This window comes from Halyomorpha halys, unplaced genomic scaffold (assembly GCF_000696795.3).
Source record: "Halyomorpha halys isolate HHAL.00 unplaced genomic scaffold, Hhal_1.1 Scaffold5.1, whole genome shotgun sequence".
Taxonomy (NCBI): domain Eukaryota; kingdom Metazoa; phylum Arthropoda; class Insecta; order Hemiptera; family Pentatomidae; genus Halyomorpha; species Halyomorpha halys.
In genome coordinates, this window is record NW_027106871.1 from 685,880 (window position 1) to 708,253 (window position 22,374).

Sequence of the window (22,374 nt, forward strand, 5' to 3'; positions counted from 1 at the left end):
TATGTATAATTAATAGTAAAAATTGATTAGTCTGCCAAGTATACGTAGGGGGAATAAAAAATGGCGACTGTTTCAAAACGATAAAAAAAAAATTAATTTTTCATTCGGAACTCTATATCTTTAAAATAACCAACACCACAAGAAAACCTAAGAGAACGTCATTTAAAGAAGAGTAAATTTACTAAAATATGAGCCCTAATACAGTTATTTACGTTAAATAGTTCTCAAGATATAAATTTTTAAAAAGCAACATTTCATAAAAATGTTGTACAGAATATATTGAAAGATCAGTAGTTAGTGAATTTATTTTGAGAAATCTATATCTAAAAAATTATTCGACGTACAGATGTCTATTTGCACTCGAATTAAAGCTAGTTTAATGGACTATGAAGTAGTTTAGGAAGTTTATCTTCATAGGAGTAGTACCTTCATGATATTTGATATTGATTTATAGTTGTTCGGACAAATTTTCATGTGCCAAATTTATATTAACATGCAAATATCTTAAAAACTACTACCCCTACGAAAATATGTGTCATAAATTACTTTATAGTACGTTATATTATCTTTATTTTGAGTGCTGGCAGACATATGTGCGCCTAATAGTTCTCAACATATATTTTTTTCAAAAATCAAACATTTTATACGAACAACTAGAAATTAACGTTTTGTGAATTTATTTTGCCAAATATCATAAAAGCTACTACTCATAAAAAGATAAAGGTTATAAACTATTTTATGGTAAATTTAACTAGCTTCAATTTAAGTGCTGACTAACATCTGTACGTCTTATTGTTTCTGAAAGTTTTTCATAAATCAAACGTATTGTCTGAACAACTATAAATAAATTTATTTTAGCAAATACCATGGAAACGACTATTCGTACGAAGATAAAGTTTATAGATTACTTTATAGTACATTAAACTGGCTTTAATTTGAGTGCTAATAGAAATAAAATAAATACACTAACTACTAATCTTTCAGTACATTTTAATGAAATGTTGCTTTTTGAAAAGCCATATCTCGAGAACTATTGAACGTAAATAGCTCTATTAGGGTTAATATTTCAGTAAATTTCCTCTGCTTTAAATAATGTCCTCTTAGATTTCTAGTATTGTTTGTAATTTTAAAGCTCTGAATGAAAAATTATTTTTTTTTTAACGTTTTGAAACAGCCGCTATTTTATATTCCCCCTACTATACCCCCCCTATACTTGGGCGACTCATAAATTTTGACAAGTAATTATACATAGTTTTTATTAAAGAAATAAAAATTGGGGTGAAATAACTGCCTTCTTTCTTGCCGACTGTTGTACTAATAGCCTTCGACTCTAATTTCGGAATATATTCTATACATAATAGAACATTTTTTTCAAACTGTACCATGTCAGAGCAGCAACTGAGCAATAAAATAATTTAATAAGTGATATATTATTTCTGAAAATATGTTGTAAAAAAAATTTAAAATCCTTTCTATTCTTTTCTAGTACAATATCTAGGATTAAAAATAAAATAAGCATCAGAGAAACCAACTATCTGAACTAAAACTAGAAAAAAGAAAAATATGAATTTTGGACAATTTAAAATATTATCATTCTTTTTCAATACATTGCAGTGGTGCAGAAACACATTGAAGTGATTACAAAGTTACATATTATTTATACAACAATTCTATAAAATAAAAAAAGTTTCCCATGATAGCTACAAATCATGAATGTATATGCTTGGAATGTACCCAAATATATTTAAAATACAATATGGAGTAATAATGTAAGCGATTGCTCCCTACATTGTTTATTTCCATTTTTCTAGATATTGAATACAACAATTATTTTTCCAAGGAATACCCTTATTACTTTCCACTTCTTCATTTGCACATTGACGTTTCGGACAATCGTACATCATCTGGTCTACTCAAAGTTCATCATATAATCTTTATCATCCCTTAAAGGGGATTGTCTCGATATCAAAACGTTTCATTATCCTTTTTGTAGATATCCATCTACTAGTCACACTCAGTAAATGCAACCAATTACAGAGAGGGACTATAATTGTAGATGGGAAATTACAAAAAGAATAATGATAATGTTTTAACATCAAGACAAATAAAGAATATAGGATGGATTTAGAGTGAACCAGATGATGTACAGTTGTCCGAAATGTCTCCGGTGAGTAAATATATAAATGAAGGTATTCCTTGGGAAAAGAAAAAAATATAATAATTAATCCGTTAGACACAAGTTAAATATTGAATTTAATAAATTATTTAATAACTATTGAGAGCAATTAATGTATAAACAATATCGACAGTAATTATAAACATCCCACCATCAACTAAATAATATTAATCATTAAAAAACGATAATACTATGGTGGGATCAATTTGCCACCATATAAGGAGACGGTTGATATAAGAGGTACATTTTTGTTTCTTTAACAATTGATTAGGGAGGGGTATAGTCGTACAAAAGACACCCGTAACTATATACAATGTTATAAATAAAATAAAAATTAAGATAAGATAAATAGATTAAAATAATAATTCTTAATAAAAGATAAAAGTAAAGTCAATGACAAAAAACAATGACATTTATGCATTTAACAAAATAAATAATTGACTTCTGATGGAAAAAAAATGAAAGTGAAATTAAGAAAAAGATGAAAAGAATAAAAAAAAGAAATTAAGATAAAATAAGATTGTAGAGTAGAGTGTAGACAATAACAGAACTGATAAATATACAATTCATAAGAGGATGTCCTGCAGCAGCCTAGGCTACAGTCTTTGGGTTGTGGTTGGGTTTCCCAAGTTGTAGGTCACTGCTCCTTTAACTGTAGGTTGCTGGGAGTGGAACTTCATAAACCTTTTTTTAATGTAATCCTCTATTGTCTATTTGTAATTTTCCATGCAATTGGCTGTTTCTTGCAAACCAAGGAGCATCCAATGCAATTCTTAAGACTTTATCTGAAAAAAAGACTGTAATTTTTTCCTTTTCGTCAAGGATGCTGCTCCCCAGTCTTCACATTAGCAGTGGCCTGAGAATGGTTTTAAAAGTAAGAATAGCTGTTTCTGATTTTAATTTGGATTTTTCCGGGGCCTAATTCAATAAACAATGTTTTTTTAAAACATTTAATCCCTTAATAATTTAATAACAGGCTAGGAAATTCGGACTTACACGAGATAGATCTAGGGATAACAAAATAAGATAATAAATGTTAGGGCAAAATTTTGGAAAAAAACAAGAAATGGGCAATCAATAATATTGTGGTAAAAATGATTTGTAACCATACATAAACTGGACGTAAAATAGCTCATCTTATGCACCAGTTTTCAGAAAATATAAAAAGATTTACAAAAATAAATTTTTGGTTTTCCAGATAGAATAAAATAGACAAAGGAACATCTTATTTAAGGCTAAAAATTACATGATAAAATAGTTATAATAATACAGTTAATGACATGAAGTACGACTTATTATTTTAATTAAATGCCGTCTATAAAACATATAGTTGCTTTAATTGGATAGTGGGTCAACTGACAAAAAAAATTTGCTTTTATTTTAAATCTGGCGTCTTCAAAAGATAGTACCGTAGACTGCGGTTACTTTCTTTAGGAAGGTAGTCCTACAAACTTTGCTGAGGCTATTAGGATTAACTATGTTCTGGGTACCATCTATGGTAATGAGTACATCAAAATCAAAAAAATTATATTTTTATCAGATGTGCTGTAGGTCAAGCAAAAATATACAAACAATATCTATATCAAATGGGCTTTTTTAATACTAAACGAAGTTATAATTTTTTAAATAAATAGATTATATATTTAAGGATGATATATGTTAAGGTTAAAACATTTCGTTTGAGAGGGCCTTTTAAAATTCATATATATAAGTAAAGATGCTTACTTTCAGGTTCTAACCTACCCCCACCTCTAAATAACAATTAAGTGAATTTAACATGGTTTTAAAGAAAATAACATCTGAAACTGTTATATGTCAGTTATGATTGTACGAGTGTTTCAGTGAACTAAAAACTATAAAAACTGATTTTGTTTTATAGGTATGTATAGTTAAAGATATAATGTATTATTTAATTTGAACTTGTCATTAAACAATTGTTTTATAGCAAAAGAAGTTTATAGTCAAGTCTATCTTTAACACAAGATTATATATATATTTCTTAGATTATGAAAAAGATCTTGCTAAAAATAACAGTATTTAAAGCTGCTATAGAATCAAACGAGAGCAGGTCATATATAGACTCAGAAATATCTAGAAAAATAAATCTATAAATAGATTCAGTCACTGGATGGAATGTGGCTATGAACCAGCTTCGGAAGGTCATAATCACGGTATTGATAAGAAATCATTCCTTTTTATAAATTCTTTGTATGATAAAGACCCGATAAAAATTTTATTATGGCACACTAACACAGACTCGAACACACTTGCACGCGCTACATTCGTTCTTCTGTTATTCAGGTTTTCCTCAAGAAAAAGAAGAGCTAGACACGAAACTTGGCAAGATAACCAAAGAAGCATTAGGAATAGCCCTACCGCCCCGTAAAGTAATGCTTGACAGCGGTTTCGCAGGGTGATAAAGAAGAATTGGGAGGTAGTTTTTAAGTGAGTAGGAGTCTCACTATTTTTTTTTTTTTTTACTTATTGCACTCCAGCGGTAATTCTAGAATGCAATCCAAAGAAACGATCGATAAGGTTGGTCTTAATCGATAAATCTGTTCTTAATGCACGTTTGAACCACTAATAGGACAAAAGCCTGAGGTCAATACCAAATTCTTCTTTAATGAGCCGGTATGGAACTCTTGGCTATGAAGGTAATAAGGTCGAATCACTTATTGGCCTCCGACCAAGGCAGCTCCTACTACCAGCATAGGTGAAATCTATTATTTTTAACGATCTTACAAGTATCATTATCATAAATCATTTAAGAAATATTTTTATCCAAACAGTTTACATATTTTTATTTATCACTCATTTAATATCGGAGGTTAATTGGACCCACACCAAGCAACAAGGAACCAAGAAAACATTTTGTGATATTATATTTAATAAGCTATATATTTTTCATTTTTTCGGGAATTCTCTATTCTCAACATATTTAGTTACGGCTAATACATGCGCATATATATATAAATGAATTTCAAGAGAAAGCTATCTAATTCAAATTTTACACACAGAAAAACTTATGTATTGTATAATTGTTGTGCGCAGTAAAATAAAGAATATACCACTAAGCGGGACCAAAACAAATGATATTTCTTAAAACTATCTAATATTTAGATAAAATGCATATTGTTTATAATTCAAGTTAGGGAAAATATATCGATGGGCGCTGATTCATTTCCTCATGCTTCGGGACTGATATGCTAGTTACGTCATCTGTGATCTCATCTGCTGATTGTCATAGGCTGGGCGAGAGGTGAGGATGCAAAATTAGAGATTCAACATCATTTTATTATATTGGAAAATTAAAGCAAGAAGGAAAAATCAAAAAAGTTTTAATGTTTAGACCTTTAATTATTTAAAACTCCTTATGCCTCAAAATTGACATGCCAGTTAAATATACATCACATGACCATTTACATCAGATTAACTGATTAATATCTGAAATTTGAGTGAAAAACAAAAGGACTAATATATAAAAAAAAACTAACTTGACTGAGAATGTTTAATGGCTTTAAACCAGTAAGGTGTTGTAGGAACAGAAAGAAACTTTAAAGAAAACTTACAGTACATCAGACTAAATTATGGGGTGTATATGTATAATAGAAAAATGATCGTTTTATCAAATTCAAGATTTCAAAGGACTGTAAATATTTTAATCCTATTTAATACCTACCAATACTTAATAATCCTTTTAGAGCGTTCTCTAAGCTTATTTAATCCCATTGGAATACTTCAAAAAAGCCTCAATTTAGTTATTTGTTTCAAAGAAGAAACATGACAGGGTCCTAATAAATTCTGATAATTTTAAGCATTACTGGAAAAAAAAAATTCAAAGCCGCTGAAGCAACCCATGAAGAAATGAAGGGGAAGGTGTCCTTGACCAGCGCACTGCTCGGCGTCAGTTTGAAAAAATTAGCAGTGAAGATATGTTGGAAAAGAAGCGGGGCTCCGGGCGACCATTAATGGATATTGATGAGGTTCTGCAGGAAAATGTTAAGTTAAATCCGTCCACAAGTACTCGCGAACTTGCCAAGGAGTATAGTGTGTCGAAAGATACTGTTACTTGCCATCTACTTTCCACGGGGAAGGTGAAAATAAGCAGTAGACTGGTCCCGCACGAACTTACTCCTCAGCTGTCGGCGAGGAGATTAGAAATTTGTGAAAATTTATTGGAAAACCCTCCTGGTAAGAGATTATACAAGAAGATTGTCACTTGCGATGAAAAGTGGGTTTACAGATGAAATCTGAATACCCGTGAGCAATGGCTAGATCGCGGTCAAACAGCTTTTCCGGTTGCTGCATGGGGGGAATTCGAAAAATAAAATCCATAAAGACCTTAATGTTCTGTATTTATCATTAATGTTATGATCCATAATAAACTCCCTAATCATCCAATCTCAATATTTTCTAACCATGATTCCTCTTCTATTCCTGACAATGCTCCCGTACGCATTATCAGGAATAGAAGATGGTAATTGTACTTTTCATATCACATTTACATGTTTTATTTATAGTTTAAATACAGTAGTAAATTCCACAAAATAGAAAGAAAAGAACAACAAATTCGAGTTCATTACAGCATTTAGCATCTAATAATACAATAGTAGACAAGGATTGATAATATAACTTTGGAAGCGATTGGAAATCCGGGGATGGGAGTCGGAGGGTACTTTGACGCTATAAGTTTGTAGTTACACAATTTATATATCATAGATGAGGCAGAGTTCCTTTTGATCAGCTGAATCGCACTATGTTGGATAATAATGATCTTGGCTAGCCATAGTTATGACTGTCATAAAACTAATAATCTCATGCGTTGTAAATGAGTTAGAAAGGAAAACCGTACAGCGTATTTGCCCTTCGAATTTATGGTAGTTAGGTCTCGTGTGAAACAAATCTAATTAATCATACTATCATTAAGGTTGAGCTGCATTTTATATGATTATGTTTATATCAGTGAGCAGATGCAGAAAAGAATAATTATATAAATTATCCAAATTGAAATCACATATTTAAAAAAAAATAATTGTGAAAAATGGATTTCAATAGAATGAACAATGAAGCTTCGATGTAGTAACACTGATATAACCTAAAATTAATTTGAAATCACGTTAAATTTTACTAATTAATTTTCATGTAGATCAAAAGATTATTATGATTAAGAATTATTGAACGTTATATGGATTATTTCTTGCAGCGGACATTCCAAGTAATGGGAAAGATAGGTTAGAAAATTACATTGAATTTAAGAAAAAAATAAAATAAATGACAAATGAAATGGAAGAAGAAGAGATGTCTTTATATCATGAGATATGTCTCATATCTCTAATCCCAATTTTACGGAGGATTTTCCTTTTATATCTCAGTATCAATTCTGGTAATATTGGGGGTTATCAAGGAAGTGGGTCCTTTTTGCCAACCCCAAGAAAGACCAATGGAATAATTGTTATAATGAATAATATTCCCCTACGTCGAAACTTTTTTATTTTCTAATGAAATTTAAAAGAGACGACAAATCTGTGATTTAGATCGTAGAGACGCGTGCCGTCGTGCCGAGGCTTGTTAACATAAGTGACAGGTTTATGTCCAGTTGTGTTAAAAAGTGTAATTTTCAGTTTCTTTCTTTTTATTAGTTTGTTCTTCACACCACATATTGTTTTTTGTAATTATTATTTATTTAAAAGTTTCTCTTCTGGCTTAATATATTATATCAACAATAATAGTTTTTCATTGAATTTTTATTTCATTTCAACTGACATTAAACACTAAAAAGCCATTGTGTAATTATTTTCAGGGTTTTTTTTATCTGTATATAAAAATTGTACTCGATCCCAATAATTTCCATTACATATATATTTTATTTATTGTTAAGTGAAAGTAAAAATCAACATATGTTTACTATTATTTTAAAAAAGTATAAAACAGCAGAGCTCCATCAAAAAAATGTATTTTCCCTCATTTTAAATTATAAAATATAATGTTATTTAAATGTCTCATTAATACTTAATAATTATTGTTTTATTTTTTAAAAACAAATTTCACCATTATATTGAAACAATAATCAATGTGTTTATATCAAACTTTATATTATAATATTTTCCTTTAAAGAAATTCATTTTTCATTAACGTTTTTGAAACAGTGATTAACTTAATGAAAATTAAGTTTATTAAATTTTATATTCAATTCACTGTTTATAGCAGTCAATATATTTATGGATCCTTGTTATGTGTCAGCTTGAACATATCAGAGTCTTAATAACAATTTTCTCGAGAAAGTTTTAATGGTTTTTCATTTTTTATAAACGAAATTTTAGAAAATAGCTTTTACTACAGCTTATATTAATTTCATATTTGCTATTAAATGAACAGATTTACACATAATTACATTAAAATAGGTAATCCCTGTTTACGTTAACGTTAACCGAAGCTCCGGAGTCGTGGCCAACCCCTCCCCTGTTCCCATGGTTTTAATTTGCTTGGAAGGAGAGATGATTTATGCCACCCAATTCAGTGGAGTGGTCGAAATCATAATTAACAAAGCTACGGAAGCTAAAATTAAGCTAGTTCTTTTTTATTATTATTTTTTATGTCTAATTTACTATAATACGCTTTGTATCTGCGAAGAAGTTGTAAGAAAGTAAGGAATGGTAGATGTTCAAAGGTTTACCAAAACAAGGCAAAAAATTTGCAAAAAGAAACCGATTGCATTATCAACATTAGCTAATTAGCTATCAGCACGTTGCGTAATGGCTATCATGTAAGTTATTGACACTTCAGATATTAAAGACGTGACAAGACACCGGATATAATATACCTTTTAAGAGTTTGGGTTGCGAGAAAATTAATTAACTTTAATAGGTAATAGAATTTAATGAAATTTTATATTTTATTATAATTGCACTTGTATAAATTGGAAAAATAAACACATTACAAGTACATTATATCCGTAGTAACCTTCAATTCCAAAAGAACTGAAGCTGTCCCTCCCGCCCTCAATTAAAACTCGAGACAGTTATAAAACAGATTACTTTCCTTAAACAAATCTTTTTTTTGTAACATATAAAATGTATGCGTTATTCATTAATAGCACACGAGGTTAGAGCTTACAAAAGCAATATATAAATCAGTAATGAGCATTCAAGGATTTTTCTGAAACTCTTATTCTGGGATATTTGAAGCTCAGTGTCGTATAACGAGAAAAAAAATAAAAAATTCAAAATACTAAAAATGTTTGCTAATTGCAATGTTTTACCTTAAATCAAAACTTACTTTACTTTCTATCAACATTATTCTTTTAAAAATCTGAGGAATGACCCCAAAACAATCCCGTGAATCCGAAAATTTGAATTAACAATAAATATCAGATATTATATTTTGCGACTATTTATTAATATTATAACCATAAAAAAAAACTTGAGTTAATAAAGCGTTTAACACCCAGTACCTTCATCTACATAAAAGTTTTTAAGTACAGTTTGACAAGTTATGATTGTTAATTCATAAATTTGTTAAAAAATGAACTTTAAATTATTTTGTAACCAATTTTAAAATATGTTAAATTTTAAAATAACGTTAAAAGTCACTTTAGAATCCCACTTACCTTACTCCTACTTGGCCTGGGACCAGTACTGGCTCTCCTGGGTTAATTTTTGGCGGTGAGGTCGATAAAGGTGACAACTAGCGACTCTGGTGGATAAACTGTCTTACTAATCACTTAAAAAAATTAGCTTGCTCTAAATATCTTAGATAGATTCTAGTAATATGGTGTTCATTTTAAGATAGATGAACATTTTTTTCACTTAAAGTAACATTTGTATTTTTATTTATTTTTCAATTGCATTGAAAAAAAAGTTATCTTACTGTTAAATAAGTTAAGATGTATCAAACTTTACAATAATTGGAGAAATCAAACATAGTTAATAGACTTCAAAATATTTTAAGAATAACTAGAAAATGTATAAATTGTAAGAAAATGTATAAATTAAACTTGGAAGTATTTCAATGTCCATCATACACCAATGGTTCAACAAATAGAATGAAAACTGAATTGTAATCTTTTTACATTGCTTGTAAGAGATACAATTGTTTTTATAATACAGCTAATTTTTTATTATTATTTATTTAATGTAACTTACAACTGTACAAAATAATAGAATAGGTAAATATGTTGTATGTTTCATATACACTTGAAAATCTTGGGAAGGAACCACCCATTGGTGGTACTTCGAACATTAATTTAAATTAGAAGATCCTGTGGCCATCTTCTACACAGCTAATTTTAAATTCAATAATGGGAAAATTAATGGATTCAACTTTATTATTAGTCAGTATTGATTTCATGCATTTTATTTCAATTATACCAAGTAGAGACGGATTTTTAGCTTCATAAGTAGTGTTTCCAATTGATCTCTTGAGGTGTCATATAACTAAACTTTCATTTAAATGACTAATAGCAGCTTTTTTTTAAGTCTAAGGCATAAATAGGCAAATTTTAACTATTAATTTACAATTTTAGGTAAATCTATATTTTATTACTGGTCATTAGTTTTGATAAATAAATAAAGTCAATCATATAGTAACTAATAATATAATGACATTTATGATTTCATTTATTTATAACTAATTTAAAATATATTTTATTTAATTATCATGTGGAAAAAATAAAATAGGTAAGTGAGTTTATATATATAATAATAAGCATTTCAAAATATTTTTATATTCACTAAAGAATATAGGAATCATTTATTCTTCTTATACAATCATGCACCAAACTAGAGGTAATCTCTTCTCCATTCACCTAGAAAAAGAAAAAAAAAACATTATTATATTATAAAATATATTCATGAAAATATAAACTACACAGGAACGAATTTATATGAATTATTTATTGTACTAACAGAAACCTACTTTTTTTTATGTTATTCAGAATTTAGTATTAATTTAACTATAGAAAAATAAAAATAATTAAATTTAATGTATTTTCTTTTCATGGATGTATCAGGGATGAAGGAATTATATCAATAGTTTGGCAATAATAATATAAATTATCCATTAAACAATATAAATTGTTGGTTTTTTTTTTCTTTTTCAAAACCTCCTTTATTATTATATTCATATAATACATACATACAAAAATATTACAGGGAAATGATATATGTATGTCAGTGAAATATTTTTTTTTTACAAAAAAAAAGGCAATCCTTCCCACCCAGACCACCCTACTAAGACCCCAAGGAGCCAATGGTCCTATATCACTTTTGAAATTTGATTCAAATGGGAAGAGGAGATGCTAAGATAGTTTAATCGAGCAATATTTAAAAAGTGTCTGAAATTAAAAAACGGCGTGAAACCCTCCTCTCCCACCCTCCGTGGTAGTCTTACTTATGTAACTTTTTAAGCCAGTACAGATAATTACAGCGAGTAGGTCGGTTGATGTACAACATGTCACAATCTCACAAGAGGAGATCATAACATAAAAAAAACAGTCCTTCCCGCCTGGGCTCGCCCCACTATATCCCAGGGATATATGAGTGACGGTCCCATATCACTTTTGAAATATTTGCTTAAAACAGGAAGAGGAGACTTTAAGATAGTTTAATCGTACAACATTTAAAAAGCGCCTGAAATTGGAAAATAGAATGGAATTTAAGTGAAGTAAAAAGGACATATCTTTGTTCATTATCAGAGCATAAGTATCATTGTACTACCAAGGAATATACAGACGGGTGGTGGATGGCACAAGTTGCTCAATAAAATGTTTGGGATTTGACATTTTATAATTTGAAAATGAATTTTTGGTGGTAACCATTGTTATGTGGGATTTCAATTTGAAGAGACTTATTAAATTGTTACAGTACATTATATTCTTAATGCTCTCATCTCATAGTTAAACAATGGGTAGAAACTTAATTTTCAGATAAAGTAATAAAATTGTAAAAAAGAGCAAGGGATTCAATATGGATGTAAGTATAAAAATCCAACAATATATAATCCAACAAATATATAAAAAATCCAACAAATATATAAAAACCCAACAATAAATGACAATTTTTTTTATGTTTCTCAAAGCCCCAATTTGAAAAATAATATTTGGAATTTTTCTGTGATGTTTTGGTGTGAGCATCAATTCTGGAAGAAATAATTCAACGTTCATTATACCTTTTACCAATTCCTTCATTATATCCTACTCTTAACCCTATTGAATTTCTTTTTAGGAAGATTTTGTAACAGTTAACCAATCATAGCATCCGAAGTACTAACAGTTCAATGACGACCCAATTTAGAGCATGCATGGAAATATATCTTCCCTGTACCCAAAACCTATTAAATGTTAATTCATTATTAATTGACCCTAAAGTACAAAATCAATTATTTAAGATGTATTTTTCACCTATTAAGAAATCTTTCTTAAAATTTTTTTTTTTAGTAGAAGCCAATTTGTGTGAACATCATAACATTTTCTATCATAAGTCACTTAATATGATCTAAACATTATTAAACTATGACTTACTTTCATAATTTGCTTATGCTTTGATAAGTGTGCAATCAATTTTTGGAAGTGTTCTATGTTTGCTTTAATAGTTGTAGGTTCATCATCTTCCATAGCTAGTAAAGATTCCAACTTATTTTCTGGGAGCTCTACATATATGACTAAAGTGACAATTCCAATCTAGACAAAACAGACAAATAAATTGAAAATTTAAGAAATCTAAAAATTTAGTACAAAATAAATAAAGAATAAAAATGGGAAAATGATTAACAATTATAAAAAATAATTCATTAAAATAACAGACTAAGTTCTGAAGATGCCATGCTTGTTCTTTGTCTCTTGGGATTCCTTGGAAGACAACTCCTTTCAGGCCCTGTAGATTTTTTAGTAACTTCTCAATAGCTAGATCCAGAACGATTCCCTTGAAGTCAAATTTAAATTTCAATTAGATTCATTCAATAAATTTAAAAAAATTACTGAGATTAATAACATTTAATTTTTTATAACTTTAGTACATTGGCCGTGACGGTTCGCTATGTTCAAGCAACACTCTTTTATTTTTATTTGAGTTTTATTTTTTTAGAATAAATATAACTTTTTATACTTGTGCTTAACCTTTAGTACTATTTTGCTCAACATTAAGTTGCCAAATGATTTATTTTGATAATTAATGTTTATTATAGAGCCTAAAAAATATGTCTCATATTGATATAATTATTTATTTTCAAAAAAATTAAATAATCAGGTTTATATTTACCGGGCAAACAGTCCCTTTGTCTTGAAGTATCTCTTGTATAATTTCCCCTCGCTCGGTTCCTTTGGTCACTTCCGTCTGTAATAGAGAATCCTGAGTAACAAAGAGGAACCCTCCTTCTTCTGAAATTAACTTCCCTAACTCCATTGACTTTTCTCTATCAGCACCTGAAGTAAGAATATTCGGCTTTCTTTGATATTTTACTGCTTAATAAAAGAATATTGATAACCTCCAATTATTTACTTCTTGTTGATAGTTAATTAATTGTTATGACAATCGAAAGAATTTGAATAGCAGCTGTTATATCGATGGCTTACTTCACAGTGGTACCAAGTATATTTCCATTAACCTTATGAAACATACATTTAAATTTTCCCTCTTTTATATTTTATAAATAAATCTATCTAGTCAAAAAATTAATTGAAAATTTGTAATTTTCCTAATAGAGAGAATCTTTAATTGTATATTTTCTAAAGTTTGTGGAAATGTACTTAACATCACTGTGAAGTAAGCTATCGATTTTTAACTTTTGTTAAACAGTTCAATAAAATGGTCCTGATAGGTTGGGTATAGGTTTTTTTTTTTGTATAGGAGCAGGCAACATATCTTCTTTTACAATATTGGGATTAAAATAATTCATCATTTTTAGAAAATCAGAGATAAACTTTTCACCTAACTATAATTTTATTTTCATACACTTTTGCTAATTACTTATTAAAATAATAAAATTTTAATAACGAATATATTAAGATGCATCTTCTTATCTCTCTAAATTGACCATTTAGACAAATCTCATTTGGTGACAAATCTCGATGGTCATTGATGAAATAAAAATAAATGAAAAACTATTTAATATCTCAGAATAATGAGTTAATAGTGGACCATGAATACATATATATGAGGAGAAGATTGTTGGGGGTGCAATCAGTGAAAAACACAAATAAGTAAAAACTTATTTACAGACCTTCATCAAAGTTAAGAACAAAAAACAAGTTAACAACCAAAAGGAATTACAGAATAATTAGAAAATAACAGGGAATATAGATAAATAAGGAGTATTAGAAGAAAGTGTACAATGTAAGTATTATAAGAAGATAAAAGCCATATGAAAATAAGTAATATTAAAATTAAGAAAGAGGAAGACCAAGAAAATAATATACATATGAAAATCTAGTAAGTAAATATATTTACAAAATGAAAATTATTTAAAACTACAGTTATGGAAAAAGTAGGCAAGAAAACATATAAGTAATTAAATAAATATGTTATTAAAATATGTTAGTACTTCTAGTTCTACTTCTAAGCTAAAAAACTATTTCTTTAATCTTAATAATTACTACCTAAAGTTATTTCAGTCTTTCAGAAATTTAACATTATTAGAAAATTTTTTTTTGTATCAAGGAAATCACAGTAGTAAAAATATTCAATTATAAGTTCAGTAAATATATTGTGTCAAAATACTACATTAGTTTAATGAAAATATACTTTAATATAAAATGAATTAGAAATTAGTTAAAATAATGCATAGTCCTTAGGGAGGCTTCTGAATTTGTTTTTGTTCAGCCAGGTTTTCAAAGTCTAATTGAACACTGCTTGAAAACATGGTTTGTAAATTCTTCAAGTGAGAAATCAAAGAATAATGTATATTTTTTATCAGGCTCAAATTTGAGAGAGACTGCTCTCTTACCTTCCCTCTAGTGTCCAATTTGATTTAAAATTTCTCATAGGAATGTTATTTTGTTACAATATCAAATATGTTGAGTCTAAACTATTCATTCTTCTCTGAAATATAAATTAATTTTCTTTTTCATGAAATCAAGAATAGAAGATTTTAAAAATCAACTGTTTGGCTGTATGCCCACTTTAATCTCCCAGAATATTAAAAATCATTTATTTATTATATTAATTATTCTTACTTATTTATAATAAGTCAGAATAATTATTATAAAAATATTCGTAACACAAGCTCATCATAAGATAACTTAATATTAATGGTTTAACATTGATATTTTTAACCCAAAATATAATGATTTAGGACTCTGCTATCCATAATACTGTTTAATTTCTCACTACATTAATTTTTTAAAAAAATAATTAGGAAATTAGTAATCTCTATAATAGGAATACTATCTTAATGCCAAATAATTCAATAACAAATCACATTTATTAATACCTTATGATCTTAATAGCAATAATTGAGGTGTTAGTGTTAGTGCCAAAAATAAAATGTTAAGGGAGGAATACAAATTTTTATCAGCAGTTGTATTAGATGAACGTATTATTCCTTTAGCCCTTTCCACCTCATTTTGCTTTTAGTAAAACATATATTTATTATTTTAATAAATTAGTGCCCTATTTTCTATGCTATCGGCCTTTGAATCCATTAAATCAGAAGAAAAATAATTTTTTCTTTTATTCAGCAGAATTGAGGCATTCTTACTGGTTTTATTGAATAATGAATCTTACCAATAACCCAAACGTGAAGTAACTTCGCATTTTTAATGGGCTCTGCATCATATTTTTTCTTTAGTTTCACCAAGTCAATCTGAAAAAATAGATATCATAATAAAAATACTGAACGAGTGGTAACTGTATTAAAGAAGATATTTTTCAGTGGATTAGAAAAATAGTAAAAACACAGTTAATTAATTCCTTTGTTTAGGTTATTTCTTTAATAAACCACTGGTAAAAAATGAGCAAAACTGGTTGTTTGAATCGTTTTTGATGGGTGCTGGAAGTATCAATGAACAATATGGAGCACAAATATAAAAATCACCAAAATTGCTAATGGGACATTTTTCACTAACGACAGTAGAAAAGTTTATTTATTAAAGATAAGAATATTAAATTTAAACATAATTTTTTTCAATTGCAGATTATTCACTAGCCATCTACTATTAATACTCACATTTTTTGGATGATCTTTAGAATGAGCACAACCCATGTTCAGAGGAGAATGAAAGAATTACATGACATGCTCCAATGCTTTATTAAGCAAACAATAGATACGTTACTCCGTAACTTGGAAAACTTTTGTTATTTCCATGATGCTGGAACATCACCAACCAGGTAACATAGCCCATTAAAATGAGATGGACATTTTAATAGTATTATATTTTGCATTGTTATTCATTATCAATTATAAAATTTTTATTCATGTCATTCACCAATATGTGTTTATGATATTCCCACTGTTTGTAGTGGTTTATAAAGATTTTTATTCATATTATAAACATAGAAAAAAGAGGAAGATTTAAAAAAATAAATAAATAAATTTAAAGAAAAAAATGTATTTTGGTAATTATTTTGTTTTTAACAACAAGTAAAATATGTATACATACTAAATATATATTTAGTATGCATCTATATGTAACAATACAAAAAATAAAATTTAATTTATTAATGCTGATAATTGTTTATTAAAAATAAATACGATTTAATTAAATTTTTAATTATATCATGGTCCACTTCAAGATTTGTTATATTTACATTTATAATTCACTTCAATGTTAAATCTAATAAAGTAACACTGCTAGTTTGTCTTTTATTTCATTTTAATGATGCTAAGCCTTCCTTGATGGAGAAACTCAAAATTAAGTAACTAGATTTCTCAGTTTACTTTCAATATCATGTAATGTGGAAAATAATATCTTAGTATTACTATGTATGATATTATTTAATTAGAATCTTCTTGATTTGGATTAAAAAAATTTTAATGAAAATATCTTTTTTTTGTTTTCAGTTAATTACATTGGTTATGGTTGTAGTTTTGATCTATTCCTAAAGCATTCAGTTTAAACATAATGGAAACCATTAAAAAATATTACTTGAATTATTATTAAATTTCATTTACTTTGAGTTACGCCAAGTAGGAAAGCCCTTTTCCAAACATCACATTTATTAACACCTACAGTTACTAATGCATTTTAACAAATCTAATGATATCACACTTGTCATTCAAAACTCAATTAAATCGAGCTTTGAAATGTTATATGAAAACTAATTCTTAACTTGTGTATTTATATTACTGAAAAAATATATGAAATTTCATACTTCAGAAAATTTACAAACTTTATTTTATCTACATTAAGAAATTAAAGGCACAAAAATTCATACCTAGTGTTTCACACAAGTGAAATTACAATAATATTTATTGGATTTTGTGCATTTCATGGAATTTGTGATCATGATATGTTTTTTAACTTGGATATATTTTTATTTTTAAAGTATGTAATCCAACTGAATCACTTTATGCTTAAGAGGTTATGTCACCTCAGGGTCTTCTCAATTGAACTTTTTGTCAATTCATAAATTTCAGAGCATGATTAACAAATCAATCACTGGAAGTATCATTCCTCGTATCTATAATAGATATAAAAATAGATTTAATAGGTTCAAATTTTTCTTTTCCAATTTCCCAAATTTGAATTGACATGACAATATTTTTAGCATGAAGTGATTTGATTACAAAATTAGACCTTTTTGTACTATTTTGAAATGTCATTTAGAGGTATTTCAATAGATGAATCAGATCGTGTTGAGGTCCAGTTTGAAAGGTTGGCATAATATATATTTTCAATGGAAAAATCTCTAATCCCAGTAAATGAGTAATCCAGATAAAAATTCTAATTCTTATTGGAAAATTTTAAAGTTTCATCTAACATGGCCATTGTTGGAATCTTTAAACTTTGAATTTTTAATGATGCTCTATCATTTATGTTTCTTACTTAGACATTTATGCAAGTAATAAAATTCTATTTTACCCAGTTTTTTTTTCCATACCCTTCTATGGAAAAATATTGAACATTACCCAGTGGTGGAACTAACACATTTTTTTTATAGGGCTAGTTAAAACATTCATTGAGAGTCGAGCAAATAATTAGTGAAAATAAATAAACTTTTTTTTATCCATAATTGTACCAATATTATATACATAAATGTTTTATAATTTGATCCATCTATCAGAATTTTGTATCTCTGAATACTGACTGAGGATTATTCAGTCATATTCTTTTGGGGATTTGTCTAAACAAGATTAAATATTGTTAAGATGTATTTTTATCCATTACAAGACAAAACCTAGCTTCCTTAAACTGAGGTATCCATTTGGGTATTGGAAATGTATTGATTATGATTGGGAGTCACATTATAGCGATAAAAATTTATTGATCAAAAGTGTGACAAATGTAGGAGAGGACTGACACCATTTCTGCTCTTCAGCTTATTTCAGTATGATAGAATATATTTTTGTCACTTTCAACAAAATTTAATTGGAAGTATAATAATAAATTTGTGAAAAAAAAAACTATGAATAAACATGATTTTTGTTCATACTTCTGTTCTTAGAAGAATAAAAGTTATAGTTTACCTAGGTTAATATAGCAGTGTTGCTAGATTTCATGATTAGTTATGTAAAAATCAAAGGGACAAACTCTGGTTCCTAATTTTAGTACATCTGGGCCCTATCCCTCAACGTTAATGGCACAGAAGAGCTTCAGATGGAGTTCTTCTGTCTCTGACCAGGGACTAGTAGATGTCAGGTAGGGTTTACATTCATTGGTTTTCACTTGGTTCGATCACATTGTCCGAAGTGAGATTAATTATTTTACTCCAGGAAGTAAAAGTTGACTTCAGTAAACCTCTAACGAAAAATTCGCACCCAATAGTAGGAAATTTTCAAAAAATCATTTCCGCACCAAGATTGTTGGAAATACTTCGGCTAACTGGTATTAAAGATAACTGCACTTACTCTTGGGAATAAGTTAATGAATTTTTTACATTGTGAAATTGCTGATTTATCTCTAATTAAACAAAAATAAAATGTAAAAATTAGCATAAGTGGATTATGAACTGTTCCTTTTTTTTTTTTAGATTTATTTATTATTAGTTACTTTTCAGGAATTTAGTTGACTACAAAATGTTTATTTGAATTTTCTAGAAAGACTTCCAGTTATCAATTATTGATTTCATTCTTGGACTTAAATCTTTAGTATCATGACAGGTCATATCTTTCCTTTGGTATAACTTTTCTCCTATTTAATGAATGTAATGTTTCATGGAAATTTGAAGATCTTGTAAACAATAACAATCATTATTAGACTAGTCATATTATTAAAAATATCAATAAAAATAATATTTTATATTAGTGAACATATATGTGAAACAATTAGTATTATAATTCATTTTATACAGATTTTCATTATACTTTTTAATGAAAATTTGAAAAAATATATGAAGTTTTTTGCTTATAAACAACTTCAATTATTTTTCTGTAGTATGAATTATGATAGTAAATATTTGACATTTAATATTAACTCATTTTTCAAAGATTAATTATAAGTAAACCAGCATGAAACAATGTTACAAAATAAATAAAAAACATATATCTACACCAATGATTTCAAAACTATTCAATCAGCCTGTCAATTATCATCAACGATTACAGAATGTCACATATTGGAATCTAGCCTGTAAGTTTCAACGCCAGCATACATGTCCCTTATAGCTTCTCTCGAAGGTCTTCCTTGTGGATAAGCAGCAACTGTCTTACTTATCGTTCTGATTTCATCATCTTCTTCCAAATCTTGGAGTAGATTATCTAGATCACCGTTTGGTACAGACTGGCTCTCAGGAACAATGAGGCCATCTGATTTTCTGAGACGTTCAACTTCTTTTAATATTATTCGTGCAAACTCATCTTGAACAGATGATAAATCAGTGTCTCCATCAACCTAGAAACATAGATGGGATTAGACAATTCTTTAAACTTTGACAACCTATAGCTTGGTTTGAATAAATATAGAACAATCTTACTATTTGCAATCTATTTTCATTATCTAGTGTTTTGAGCATAGGAAGGGTCTGCTCTCTAAATATTTCCAGCCTTTTACGAAATGAGGCCACACTGTCGTCTACACGTCCTCTTCCTAATTGCAGTTTAGAACAATCGAGTAGTACAATCATAGGCTGCTGTTTAAACTGAAAATAAAACCATAAATAATTTTAAATGAATTAAAGTTGATTTAATGTTATTTGATGCTACTATTATATTTTATTTCATAATATGTGGTGCAAAAAAAAAAAAAAAAGAAAAAGTAATGAAAACGTGAGCATTTGGAATAACAGTTGCAAAATATTTCCAAAGATTTGAATATATGAACAATTAATTCTTTGCAAAAATATCTAAAATAGAAAGATTTCTTGGAAACAATGCGTAAAGAATACTTTGAAATAGAGAAAATAAATTATACCCAGAGATCAATGGTACCAATCAAAAGGGGGTGGAATAATGTACCTATAATTATTTTAATTTAGAAGCGTTTGTACAAACTTTTTTTCTCAGAGGGTTAGTAAAAAAACGGTGTCTACTTCCTTTGTGTTGGTAATAGAGTTTCAAATTGAATAATGAAGTAGCAGAATAATTTATAAAGGTTATGAACTGGTAGTAAATGACCAAAATTTAGTTAAAGCAACAGGAATTAGAGCAATAAATCATCATTTGCAATCAAAATTTTATAAAATTAAAAAAGAACCAATACCTTTTCTTCAAAATCCTTAACTTGTTCCATATCTCTTGGGAAGCCCTCCATAAGAATTCCTTGTGCGTTCATATTAGTAGTCATTTGAGTTTCAACAAGTTGGATGACAATGTTCTGAAAGAGAAAACATATAGATATAAAATTGACTATATATGTTTTGTATGATTAATATCATAATAAATTAACTTTCAAGTCTTTGAACAGATTAAAAATAAACTTATTTCATTAATAACTTTGAAAAAATTAATTAAAAACATAAATATCTGCAGTATTAATACACCAGATATTATAGTATAGTTGTGAATAAGAAAGGTCTATTTTAATGCTATTGGAACAGAGGGAATAATGGAATAAGCGGGATCTGAAGGTGGGGACTGTACTGGAGCAATGAATGAAAGTAGGAATAGAATTCTATAGAGAAGAGGAACTATAAAGGAAGAATCTGTCATAAGGTGCAGTTCAGAGGGCCATTGTATATAAGTCTGAAGACCAAAAACGAATATTGCACAAATGAAATTAGGGTTTGAATTTAAGAAGATCTGAGATGAAGACAGCAGGATTGGATATCTTGATATAGGAAGGATACCTGGAAATACTTATAGTGGAAGGGAGGACAAAGCTACTTCAAATCCTCCTAAATTTGGGAGATGGAGGCGTAGTTGGGGATCCCAAAGATGAATCGTAAAAGGTCATTTATTTATCATTTTAGTTTTGCCTTGACATCTCCAAAGACACAATCTACTGCATATAATAATCCTACATTATTGTAGATTAAAAATAAGTCTTTGTCCATGAATTAATAGAGGTTCAAACAAGTAAATTTCATTACATACAATGGAAGAAAACTATTATAGTTAAAGACTTATGAGTTAATGATTTCTTTGTAGAAAGAATTAAACCATAGTCAAAATAGACTTAAACAGATATTAATACCAAAAGTGTTTTTTAAAAAATGAATGAGATTAATAAATGAGGAGAAACATTATAATACTAAATTAATTATGTTCATGTCTTATAATTGTTATCTCACTTGGGGAACTAAATTTCCAGAAGCCACATGGGCCATTATGAGCCCTGAATCCCCTTGCCTCGGATCAGAAGGTTCAGAGGCAGCACGGAGCAGGCGCCCAACACTTAAATGTACCCAGCCATTTGCTTTCTTTATAACTTTCTGGCAGAGAGACCACTTATTACTTCCTGGACCACCTAGGATTAAAATCAACATCATATGTTATATAACATATTTTTTAATACATAATTAATATTGTTGTAAGTAATATATATTTATTTACTGTTATAATAATTACAAGGAAAAAATAATTATAAACATCATTATCATTGATTAAATGGACATTAACTTGAGAAGTCATATTTCTACAACTATTGCTATACTATTATAAAGCATCGCAAA

The 22,374-nt window shown here is 28.2% G+C and overlaps 3 protein-coding genes and 1 long non-coding RNA gene across 8 annotated transcripts in view; 1 reads left to right on the top strand and 3 right to left on the bottom strand.

Annotated features, from left to right (window-relative positions):
* Window positions 1-9,867, bottom strand: part of LOC106692412 (Adenylate kinase 1) — a 47,995-nt gene extending 38,128 nt beyond the window's left edge. The window contains exon 1 of one of the 2 annotated variants that reach the window (XM_067045191.1): window positions 9,783-9,867. The gene's annotated coding sequence lies outside the window, so the exon portion shown is untranslated. The remainder of the gene's footprint in view (window positions 1-9,782) is intronic. The other variant, XM_067045189.1, reaches the window with a different exon arrangement.
* Window positions 1-22,148, top strand: part of LOC106692432 (uncharacterized) — a 23,401-nt gene extending 1,253 nt beyond the window's left edge. The window contains exons 2-4 of one of the 4 annotated variants that reach the window (XR_010842823.1): window positions 4,478-4,621; window positions 16,301-16,494; window positions 22,014-22,148. This is a non-coding gene — a long non-coding RNA (uncharacterized lncRNA). Of the gene's footprint in view, window positions 1-4,477; window positions 4,622-16,300; window positions 16,495-17,167; window positions 17,344-19,363; window positions 19,473-22,013 lie in introns of those variants that run through there. The other 3 variants (XR_010842824.1, XR_010842826.1, XR_010842825.1) reach the window with 3 other exon arrangements.
* Window positions 10,842-15,964, bottom strand: LOC106690719 (adenylate kinase isoenzyme 1). Its single transcript, XM_014436276.3, has 5 exons — window positions 15,892-15,964; window positions 13,429-13,592; window positions 12,976-13,092; window positions 12,693-12,851; window positions 10,842-10,979 (listed from the first exon to the last, which is right to left on the bottom strand). Exons 2-5 carry the CDS (start codon window positions 13,570-13,572, stop codon window positions 10,905-10,907), a joined length of 495 nt encoding a protein of 164 aa, XP_014291762.2. The 5' UTR covers window positions 13,573-13,592; window positions 15,892-15,964; the 3' UTR covers window positions 10,842-10,904.
* The window catches only part of LOC106692419 (adenylate kinase isoenzyme 5), a gene marked incomplete at its 5' end in the record, with an annotated part of 45,416 nt that continues 42,916 nt past the window's right edge, over window positions 19,875-22,374 (bottom strand). Inside the window, 4 exon segments of the mRNA XM_067045194.1 lie at window positions 19,875-20,156; window positions 20,239-20,403; window positions 20,964-21,077; window positions 21,994-22,169. Coding sequence (XP_066901295.1) covers window positions 19,875-20,156; window positions 20,239-20,403; window positions 20,964-21,077; window positions 21,994-22,169 — 737 coding nt within the window.